Source organism: Alligator sinensis, unplaced genomic scaffold (genome assembly GCF_000455745.1).
Source record: "Alligator sinensis unplaced genomic scaffold, ASM45574v1 scaffold832_4, whole genome shotgun sequence".
NCBI lineage: Eukaryota > Metazoa > Chordata > Crocodylia > Alligatoridae > Alligator > Alligator sinensis.
The window spans coordinates 540459-552268 of NW_005842329.1; the positions used below are offsets into that span (position 1 = coordinate 540459).

General features: G+C 40.8%; 1 protein-coding gene across 2 annotated transcripts in view; it reads left to right on the forward strand.

Moving 5' to 3' along the window:
• Positions 1–11810, forward strand: part of PDE10A (phosphodiesterase 10A) — a 337773-nt gene that overhangs the window by 226519 nt on the left and 99444 nt on the right. For both annotated transcript variants that reach the window (XM_025210028.1, XM_025210029.1), the window contains exon 3: positions 7701–7729. In XM_025210028.1, coding sequence (XP_025065813.1) covers positions 7701–7729 — 29 coding nt within the window. The remainder of the gene's footprint in view (positions 1–7700; positions 7730–11810) is intronic.

Here is an 11810-nt window from a genome sequence, read left to right on the forward strand (position 1 = left end):
TGACCCAGCCTACAACACCTCACCAAAATTCCCTAAGTGGCCCTCCAGTCCAAATAATTGCCGACCCCTGATGTACAGTGTAGTGCTCAGACAGCTCCAGAGCTCCTTCTTTGTAGTCAGTATATATATATACTGACTACAAACTATATATAGTTTGTAGACTACAAACTATAAAACTATATAGTTTTATTATACTATACACTTCCTTTCTCTAGTTTCTCCTGTCCTGCTAGTGTTCAGTTTAGTTTGGGAGCTCTTTTCTCAGGCATTATCTTTAAATATTATGTCAGTTGCTATACATATTTGTGGGGCCATGTGCAGAAATTAGTCATAATAACGTGTCTGTTGCAGTTGAGGTACTGTAAACCACTTAAAACTGAGATCTATTCAAAGAACTTCTTATATTCTCACTCCTTCTTTATGATACCAATAATATCTGAGTCTGGTTGTATATTTTTTTTTAAAGTAGTATTCATAAAGTATTAAGGTGACAAGATGAGAATTGCTTTGCTTTAAATTGGCTTGGTATGTTGTTCTATTTCCACTATTGTAGTAGCAGTAGTGTAACACTTTATTTAAAGCTCTTACCAAGACAGTATAATAAAATGAATGATGGAAATCATATATATAAAAGTTAAATAACAACATGTATATAAATCATAATTTATACAAAAAGCATACAGTAAGATTATCCAGTCTACTTGTTTTAAAAAAATAAAACAGAACTTGATAATGATCTAAAAGAAGTAAAATGGAGCAATGAATGATAAAACAGAACAGGAAAATTCTATGCAACTTTGGACTTTATTCTTTGCGCAAGTAACGAAATACACCTAAGGAATATAAAACAGGCTCTGAAGTCCACTATCGTATAGTTGTTCTGTGTCGTCTTTGGGTCTTCCATTAACAGCTTAGCCTCTCTGTTGGGCACACATTGTTCCCATGGTCTGTCTTTCTGTATGACATATTTGTGGAACCCCTTCTTCTTGACATCAGCATTTTTGCCAGTTGTTATTTGCTTTTTGCCTTTGCTTTTTTTGATTTTGTTCTACATATTTGTTCTGTTGTTCTATCTTTGCATATTTATTAATCTATTTGAATTTCTCAACTCTTAAAAGGTGGAGGACTTCAGTTTCAAGCAAGGGCATTGTGTATTTATGCACTTTTTTCTAAGTAAGCACAGGTGTGCAGACCTAGGGCATTTTCTTCCAAATCTGTGTTATCCATCTTTTTCATATATTACAGAATTCTACATCTCAGCCAAGAAAAACTCGTAACAGCAAGCTGGTATCAAATAAAATCATTAATGGAAAAAAGCTGTTCTGCCAGCAGTCTCCCCTATAGTCACTTCAAAGAAGCAAACCACAAAGTGGGAACGTTCATGTTAAAAGTATTGATTTGCATCATGGTGCAGGTACAAATAAAGCAAATATTCTGCAACACCGCCTGTCCCGAGGCCTTAAATTCCATGTTTCCGAAAGAGCAAATTCAAGACATTCCAAGTTCACAAGGTTACATGTCTTCTTTTACTCCTGCAAATGGATCCCTCCAGGCCTTTTTTTAAAGTGGTTCAGCAGCTTATTCTCTACAAATTTAACTTGGTTTTAAGAAGTATTCACGAAACATCCCTTCCTACCTTTTTTCCTCCCATTTTGCTGTATTTTTCACCCATTAAATTAGACTTCCGTTTTCTCAGTCAGTTCAGTGCTTGAAAATTTTAAGCTGAAAGCTTTATCTGTGAAGTCATGTTACCATCCTTTCCACATGAATATTATCCATTCTTACTTCCAGTCAAAGCACAATATGTTGCAAGGGTAGTTCTTCCTCCTTGTATTTCAGATTTTATCAACTGAAAGAAAATGTGCTAAAAAAACAGATACATGCAGGTGGCTGTTAAGCAAATTAACCCTGTACAATGCTGTGTTTTGTGCCAGTTCCCAGAATCAGGGTACCATACCTGGCTCCATTTCCCTTCATTGTACAATGTGGCCTTTGGACAAAAGGGAAAATAGAATCCCAGTTTATTATAGTATTCACTGTTGTAGAACTGTTTTAGATGAAGCACTGTGTGCCTATCTTGAGTAATACACTTTCCCTCTGGTGACTGTAGGTTCAGTTTATATTAAACAATGTAAGAAGTTTTCATATAATGCAGTCTGGAAGTGTTTGCCACTCAAAATATAAACAAATATGGTTCAAGTTTTATTTGAGGGACACTGTCTTCACTCTACTGTCTTAAGGGACTTTGGATCTGATTCAGGACCTGTTGAAGTAGATTAAAAGCTCGTTGACTTTGAATCCGGACCTTTTAGTAGTAAATTCCGAGTATGGTTGCTTAGATCTTTACTTTATTTGTGAAGTATATTTTCTCTTTTTTTTTATTGCTTGTTTTTTTAATTATCCATGTCTGGCAAAAAAACTGTATGGGATATAGGCACGACAAATATAAGCTAACCTGACAAATATGGGTTCTTTGCAAGTAAATGAAATCAATGGTAATGAAATCAGAACATGATTCATTTTTATATATAAAGACCAACAGTGTAATTTTGTCAGCTGCAAAAAGGCAACCTAAAATAGTCTGATTTTTATGTACGTATTTTACAGATTCATAAGGCAGTCATCACTCTAGTACCATTAAAGAAGTATGGGCATGATCCTAATCTAGGACTAGTGTAAACCAGGAGTAACACTATTGAAGTCTTGTAAGAAAAAAATGGGTGTGATAAGGGAATCTTAAGACTTAAATTGGGAGCTGTACTAGGACTTCCAGAACGCACTAGGTCATATTCTATTCCAACTGTTAAGCATCTTAAATCTCTCAGTGTGATCATACGATTCAACTCCACACTGTTTGAGTCCCTGAAAAATGCACAGTGCATTTGTAATCTGCCTTCATCTCAGCTTTAGAACTAAGTCATAAAAAAGGAGGAGGAGGAGAACCCAGCCTTCTTTTGTGGTAGGTGTTTTTTAAGGACATGAACAGGATGGAGTAGGTTCACACTTAGACATTTGGGGCATGTGTACATGGCTTCCCTTTTAATGCCGGGACCACAACTAACAAAATAAGCTCCACCTACTTATTCCTGCTTGGATCAACCAGGCTAGGGACAGATATTCAAAAAGTCTGAGCCTGAATTCATTCAATCTTTGCAGGTTAGTCTAACCTGGCTAGGCTAAACCAGTTTGTAACCCTTCAGACATCCCAGAAATGCAGGCACATGCCTGCAGTGGCTCAGGCTAGATGCCAGAGGGTGCTAGAGCAGCCCTCCTTTCCCTTGTATAGTGCTGAGCTGAGGTGGCTATGGCCAAGCCCCAGCAAGATGCTTTGATTAGGGAGGGCCTGCCTCTCCCACCAGCCCAGCAGGGAATTGATAACACAATGTGCATCACCCCTAATTCAGTGTTTATCAGCTCATTAAGAAAACAGCCGAGAGACCTTACCAGCTAACTGTTGATTCTGCCTTTGTCCCGTCTGCCACAGCAGGGACCGCAGCCAGCATGTGGTCTGCTAGCTAATGCTTAGAGGTATCTGTGTAAGGCACAAGAGAGGGGGAAATTCCTGCTTAGCAGGGAGTGGTGAGGGGAGCGGGGGGGGGGGGGGGGGGGGAGAAGAAGCCAGGCAGATGTTCTGTGTCTGCAAGTCTCTGCCAGAGCTGCAGCCAGGGAGCAGAGGGGAGGGGCCAGCTCTGTTGTGGAACAGAGTGCCCCGCTAAGCCCAGAGGGCATGCTAGGATGCTGGGAGAGTCTGATTTAACTTAAACCAGCAAGGGGTCTGGGATAGACATTATATTAACTGGTTTGACCCAAATCAGTTAAGTCTGATACTACATTCAACTAGGTTTATTTCAAACTGGTTTCAGCGATTTTGAAACTGGTTTATGTGAACATCTGTTACAGGGTTAAACCAGTTTATGCATAGTGATTATCCCTAGCCTCAGAGACTGGCAGTCAGAGTAGATAGCTTGAGAGTGGCTTAGACTAATCCTGAGGATGTGCTCTAGCACTATGTACAGGCTGTTTAGGGAGAGCCTGAGCATGGTGTGGAAGAGGAAGGGGCAAAAAGCAGACACAAACTCACTCATGTGAGGCATACCCAAGCCATCTTGGCTCAATTGCTAGCCTCTGGTGTGCTCAAGTGAGCATAACTTATTTTGTTGGCAGCAATTTAGGGTTTGGCAGGAAAGCCGGGTAGATAAGGCTTTAGACACCTAATAGATGAAATAGGATCTGGTTTGGCATGTCATCTTCCTGGCTTGCTGCTCTGATTTTATTATCTTCATCTTTGCATTTCTTACTACTTGTACTTTTCCATTGCAGCAGACAAAATAACTTGTCTTTAAGACTTCATAGTTTAGCCCAGCCCTATACATTTTTGAGTCTCTTTCTGTTTTATCTTTGCTTTCCCTTGGACACAACTGATGATCCTTATGTGTGGATAGAATATAGCAGAACAATCTGTAGCACCACTACAGTCTCTTCTTTGAAGGCATGTTACATATACCATGCCTAGCAAAATTAACCCAAGCTTTAATTGGGACCTCTAAGTACTATATCAATACAAGTTTTATAATAATTATCAAGGATCTGGGTTTTCTGTTTCCCACGGAAAAATGGAAAAAAAACCATGGATTTTCCCCTTTACCCGAGAAAAATGCAGACTTTTCATTTTAACAGAGAAACACATGGATTTTGCTCTTTTGCAAAGAGCTCTCTGCAGGCTGGCAGAGTTCCTGTCTGCAAGGGGTTGGAGGAAGCAGGGGGAGGGTGGTAAGATGGGGTGTATCATGTGCATGTACATGCTCGTGGCTGCCAGGCAGCCTGGAAAGCAGCTCCCACAGCTAAGTGGGGGTGGGGGGTGGGAAATTGAAGCTCCCATAGGGAGGGAGGGCCGGAGTTGGGCGGGGCAGGGCAGGGCTGCAGCTGGGACTGCTGCCCAGCCAGGTGGGGCTTGGGTCCCAGGGCCACAATGTGCAGCCGCAGGGCTCCGGTGAGGAGTGGAACAGGGCCACAAGTGGCTTGTCTGGGGAGTGGGGCTGGCTCCCCACCACTGAGCCCCAGGGAAAAGGGGGGCCATGTGCCCTATAGATCGGTGCATGGGGTGGGGGCGGGCTGCCCACTGGAGGCTCGGGCTCCTGGCAAAGCAGTTACATTACCAGACTGTTTTGTAGGTCTATCCAGATAGATAAGACAGCTCCTGGTTTTGACCAAAAGTCAGTTAACCATGATTATGGTTGTAATGTGCTTTGTAATGTGAAAATGATTGAGTCCACTACTTTGTATTTGACAAATGAACTTAAATGCCATGACTTCACATTTCTCTATCTGTTCTGTATCATGGGACGGTTGGTGTAATATTTATCTGAACTGTAGAATCATAAAAAATTAGGGTTGGACCTGAGGAGGTCATCTAGTTCAACCCCTGCTCAAAGCAGGGCCATTCCCAACTATGTCCTCTAAGGATGTAAAGTTCCCAGTCTCTCTGGGTAACCTATTTCAGTGCTTTACTGCCCTTCTATTGAGAGAGTTTTTCTAATACGTAACCTAAACTACACTTGTTGCAACTTGAAACCATTGCTCCTTGTTCTGCCACCACTGAGAACAATCTAGCTCCTCCATCAGTGGTGGAGCTAACTCTATCTGTTCTATATCATAGGACTATTCTAATATTATAAAAGCCTAAGTCTATCTGTCTGTCCGTAATGCTTTATTCACACTCTGATTGTCTGACAGAAAAAGCCAATCAGAGTGCTCCAAGCATGGGGGAGCGCCACCACGTTTCTGAAGCCGCGCCGAGGACCGGACAGAGGGTGGGGGAGCCGGGGCCATCAGCGCTGGCCTCAGCTCCTGCACCCCACTCCCTGCAAGAGGCAGAACAGTGGCGGCATGGGTTGTTAGGTGGCGCCACTGCATGCCAGCCCTCTCTCCCCTCCTCTGCCCCACCATGGTCATTCTTGATGGGCAGTTGGCTAGTAGGTGTAATATTTATCTGAAACTATGCTAAGGCATAATGCTGGTGTTTAAACATGAAATATGAGGCTTGGCTTAACATTCCTCAGACTATTTAGGGGAGATGAAATGATTAATATTACATTTTTGTTGTAAGTTTTGTCCAGGGCTGATTGTCCCAGACACTGTTTTTTGGATTTGTTATTTAAATATGTGCCTTAAACATGAATCTGCAAAATGCCTGTGATTGCAATAGAGCACATTTGTTTAAGTATTCATGTGACGGGATCATTTTTGTGTTTGAGATGCAATGAAGCCTGTTGAGAATAACGTGTGTCTGCACGTAAGCAGACATGGTGATATTTGAGCATTGCCATGGAGACATTTGGCAGAGACGCAGCATTTGAAAATCCACATCTACGCAAATGCACACAAATGTGTGTAAATATGGGTTATCATAATAAGGATATGACTACTTTTGTACGATAAAGTCCAATTTTTGCTTTAGAATTAATTTCCAAATCATAATGTTTAATTTGTTGTATTAAAAATAGAAAGATTCAGTTTGTTCCCTGTTGTCTTTTAAGAAATAGCTATAAAGGTGAAGTTGCATGAGGAAATATTTTCTAAAGCCCCTTTCAGACATTACATTTCTTGTGGGACATATGTGAGTATTCAGTAACAAATGGTAACAGGGAGATAAACCCCTGTGATCCCATAGTGCTCTGCTCTCCCTCCCTCAAAGGGAATAAGGGTGAAGGGGCTGCCTGCAGTCTGGGAACCTCTGCCCCCAGCCCTTCAAAACACTGGGAGCTGTAAAGGGCTTCTGGTAGCCTGGGAGCTCTGGCTGGGAGCCTGGCTCCCAATCCTGTCAGAGACCTATTCAGCTCACTGATGGCCTCGCTTGGGGCTCTTGCTTTCAAACAGCCTCCTATTGCCCCTGGCTGGAGAGTGAAGGCTCTGAATGTTTCATAGCCCATAGCACTTTTTTTGTTGTTTATATAAAGTCTGCAGGCAGCCTAAGTTGCCTTTGCTATGATCATACTGTAAAGAGGTAAACCCGTCTTGTGGTAGAGGCTATCTAGTCATATAATTGCTTTTCTTTTATGCATTTTCAGAAATGTCATGCAGTGTTTTGTAGACACATGGTGTGTCATGGTACTTGTCGTTAGGTGTAATTTTTAAAATGTGGATGCTAGAATGTTTTGTAAATGGTGAGTCCATGCTAGAATACATTTCTGAAATTGAACATATTCTTTTAATATGCTAATCTGGAAGATGCAACTCATAAGTGCATGGTCACAAAAGCTTGTTCCTATACCTAAAGAGGTCAGTTGGAATATTGATGATTTCAGTAGGATTGGGATCAAGTCCACAGCTCCAAACACCTGTCAGTAGATGACTTTTGTTTCTCAGACTTGCTTCCCAGTATAGATGTAAACTTTAGGACCGAGTATAAAGCTCATCTATTCAGTTAGACTGCCAGTAGTACAGGAGCGGGGAATCAAGTATTCTTGTTAAATATTCTAATGAATATTTTTATTCTCATTTTTATTGCATTCCAGATGTAGCAGACTTGGTTGCATTTTAAAAACAGCAAAATTTAAGTATTGGTAAAGCAGATGCTTCAACCTGTATATTGGAAAGTTTTGTACCACAGTGCAAAAGTTTCTTGAAGGGACAATATCTTGTCCTGCACTTGTTCCAGAACCTTCCCAGAGTGCCTAATTGTTTGTTTTGTTTCCTCACAGATGAATTGACTCCTAAGGAAGTCAGCAGGGTAAGTACTGCTTACAGTTGTTTCTCCATCCCCTCTAGAAAAAGAAAAGGTCTCTGTGGCCCACTGTTCACTTGAGATGACTTTCTTGCTGTCTCCGATCAAGGCTGTACACCATTCCCTGAGCAAACTTATACCTCCAGAGAAATAGCTGGGAGATTTTAGATGTAACTGACAACTTCCAGAGCAATTAATACAACTCCCGCCGCCTCCCCCCAATCCAGACATTTGATTGATTGTAAACACGTGAAGATCTCCCTTGTTCATTAGCAAAATAAGAGTTCATGCAGGCTATTTCTGTGTTCCCATGTAAACACGTTGTTTCAAGGAAATAAGCAATTCCTTCAAACTTTGAACTCTGACTTGTTAGTCGTGTAACTACCAAATATTTAATCAGTGTTATTACCATGAGAGATGGGAAGCGTAAAACTACCAAAGAGGAAACAAGACCAGGAATACATCTTATTTAATTACATCCTTTGAGATATGGTAGAGTACAGCAGAGTTACTTTTTTGTGAAATATTTCTCAATGTACTATATGAAATCTAACGTGAAATACGTCTTAAATAATATATTTATTAATAAGTTCTTGAGTTATATGTTTCTTTTTGACTTAGCCCTATATATAAGTGTATTTTACAATAAGCATGCTCCTTGCTGAGTTATCATAAGCTACCATATAGTCCTTTGTCCTAAGTAGGATGTATACTTTTGTTTCTATATTATAGGTTGTTATTATAGTAAATAATTCTGTTGTACTTTCAGTTGTCTTAACCTTCTTCCATCCAATATACAAACAAATGGCTGCCAACTTTCTGATTCTTTAAATATAATATTTTCTCTGCTCTTTGTCACTATTAACTAACTCTTCTATGATTCAGGTTACTCCTAATATCTTGTGCCAATTTTGCCATCTCAGGGTAACTCATCAGCTTCCCCCCACCACCACCCATTTTGCTTATAAATGGAGTACTTGCTTGATGTGTCAGCCATGCATCCTGTTTGTATTCCCTTTCTCACAAAAATTCTTGCTGCCTTTACACTTGGAAAATGAAGTATTGATGTAGTAATTCCTGACCTATGATAACCTAAAAATACAGAGTTCTGTAGCCAGTTAATCTTACCAGCCATCTTTCAGGCAAAATAATAGTTTGTATTTTTTTTCCTCCAAATTTACAAGTGTTTTGTAATGGTTCATTATTCAAATAATCACTTTAACTTTTAATGTATTACAAATGATATCCACAAAACACTACAGCACACCCCCCTCCGAATGTAATTTGCGTACTGCTCTTCAGGATAAACCCAACAATGATCAGTTTATTTTTAAGCATCTTTCAATCAGTCTATCATCTCAACATTTTATTAAATTTCTCTGAGGATGAAGTGATGATAAAATCTAAGAAAATCTTGACACAGAAGTAAGTTTTTGGATCATTTAGAAGTGTGGAAATACCAAAATTAAGGGCCTACTATGATGGTTATATCTTTAACATGACTAAACTCATAATGCTTTTGCATGGTTATAGTCTTAATATCCCCAGTTGTTTTGAAATCTCTCATCTTTGCAAGGCATCTCTCATGAAATCTCTCATCTTTGCAAGGCATCTAATTACCATGTTGCCTTGTATACCCATCTGCCCCCCAAATATAATATTTTGGAAGGTAGAATAAAGAAAAAAAAGATTTTTTTCTAGAATGATGGCTGCATGGAGCTGGGACAGAGTCTAATCTTCAACTCACACAGATTTCCTTTCCTGCTCAGATAAAAGCTACAATTTTAACCCTTTCACAGCTGAAATGACAGCAGCTTTAAGCTGCTCAGCCAAAAGTTGAAACTCTAGTTGTTGGTGAAGACTGGATTCCCTGGGAGGTTCTAGGATTTTGAAAGAAGCTAAAAGCAGTCTGCAAATCTTGGAAATAGAAGAAGAGAAACCAGAGGTAGCTAACAAATAGCAAAATTGCTAACGAAAGGATAGCTTGATTAAGGGAACATCAAAGACCATTAAAGGGGAGAGGAGGTCATTAACATGCGTGGAGCGAAGAGCAATTAGTAGGAATCAGATGGATTATAATAAACCACAGAGACATAGCAAGCCAAGGTAGCACCCAAGATAAACCCTATGGGAGAGTTTTGGAACTGCCTCCATGCAGGCTCCGAAAGATGGGGTGGGGGCATGCGGCTTCTGTGAGCAGCAGAGAGCACGTGGTTCCCACAGGAGGGATGGGGGGTGGGGGGGACACATGAGTTCTGAGAGTGAGGGGAGGGGGCAGGACGGGGGAGTGAGAGGGGCAGTTGCTAGTGCAAGAGTAGGCAGCAGCCTTACTTACTGGGAGCTTCAGAACAGTCTCGGATGAGGTGCTGCTGCATGTGCTCTGCCAGCCCCAGCTCTGTTGCTCTTAAAAGAACAACAGCTGGGAACTGTTTTGAAGTTCCTGTCGGGACAATGCTATGGGGGCACAGACTCCATCAGTATGGGGGTGATTCTGGTGCCCCTTCTAACTTTGTGCCTGGGATGAGTGGCCCTCTCGCCCACTACTGGTGAATTATGAAGTCAGTTAACTCCCCTGGCACTGCCTGAATAAAAATGCCACTGTTGCTGCTGGGCAGTTATTTTTAAACTTTTGGTGGAGTAGGAATCAAAGTGGGGTGTAGCACCACACCTCCCCTGACTCTGCTGTCCCTGGAATTTCCTCCTCCCTCCCTGTGGCTACTGGAGGGAAGAGAAGGACAAAAATCATCAGCCATCCAACAGTATCTCTGTGCTTCTGTTGTGGGCAGAAAGTCAGCTTGCCCTGCATAGAACATGCACCCTGCTTTTGGAAGGCTACAATTTTTGTGGAAAGGGTGCATGTAGTAGTATGTGAGTTAAAATGGGTTATCTGGTTACTGTACTGATATTATTCTGACATTTAAATTACTAATCCAGTTTTGTAAAATAAAAACTGCAGGAAGGGGTACAGAAGTCTCAGTGTTTGAAACAAGGCTATGGCCATTCAAGTTTTAGGTTCCCTCTTCAGTTGTTTTGAATTTTTCATGTTGCTGTGGTCTGTGCCTTGAGGAGATAAGTCTGGTTTTCCGGTCTGTAGAAATATTAGAGTTATATGCGAATTGGTTACGTTTTGCAGCTAGTCTACTGAATGTGAACTGTGTATTGTAATCCTGAAACATCTTATCTTGGTTTAAGAAAGATCATTGTACAATCCAACTTTTCCAGCCCTGCAAACCTTATACATGTGTACTACATTATAATAATACTTAAACAAATGACATCATCATAGTGGTTCAACATATTATTGATTTATATCTTTCTCAGATTGTAAATCCTCTTAGAAGTGCATGCATCAGTAATTTAATTCAAAACCAATGTATGATGCTTTTTGTCTCAGACAGCCTTGTTGAGGCTAAGTTACAAAAACTGAGGAGTTAGAATAGTTAACAGTATGCTTTATATTACTTAGGTACAACTCAGGATTTTTCCCCTCAAAATTTCTTTATGTTCCCCCTCCCCCCCTTTGTTTCTTTATATTTACAATGTTAATTAAATGCCTGTATGATGCTTAAGGTGCTCTAACACTTTCACAATAAAATCCCAGTGCATTAAACTAATAATTTGAACAGGAACCCAGCTAGTTAGCCATCCAAAATCCCCTTTCTACTCATTTGGCTAACTTGATGATTTTCCAAACCCATCAGCAGGCTGGTGAATGATGCCTTACCCTTCTCTCTTTTGATAGGACTTGATCTCCCAGAAATCAGCTTCCTTTTGTATACTGTTCATTTGTCTGCTCCGAATTTCTCTATCCCCTGTTGCAACTGTTTTCTTTCCTATGTTGTATTGCATGGGTGGGTAATTGTTTGAGCCTGCAGGCCGCATAGGGATGTCTCGGACGGCCAGAGCCGACTCGAGGTGATCTAATAATTGCTCGTTCGTTGGGCGGGCTGGTGAATAGAGAGGCGGACAAGGCTTAAATGGTTGGAAAAACTTTACTTACGCCGCTTGTAGCTGCGACACAGACGGTCCGGTCGTATGAACAACTATGTTAGTTGTTCCAGCTGGCAAGGCTCAGGCTAGCTCATCC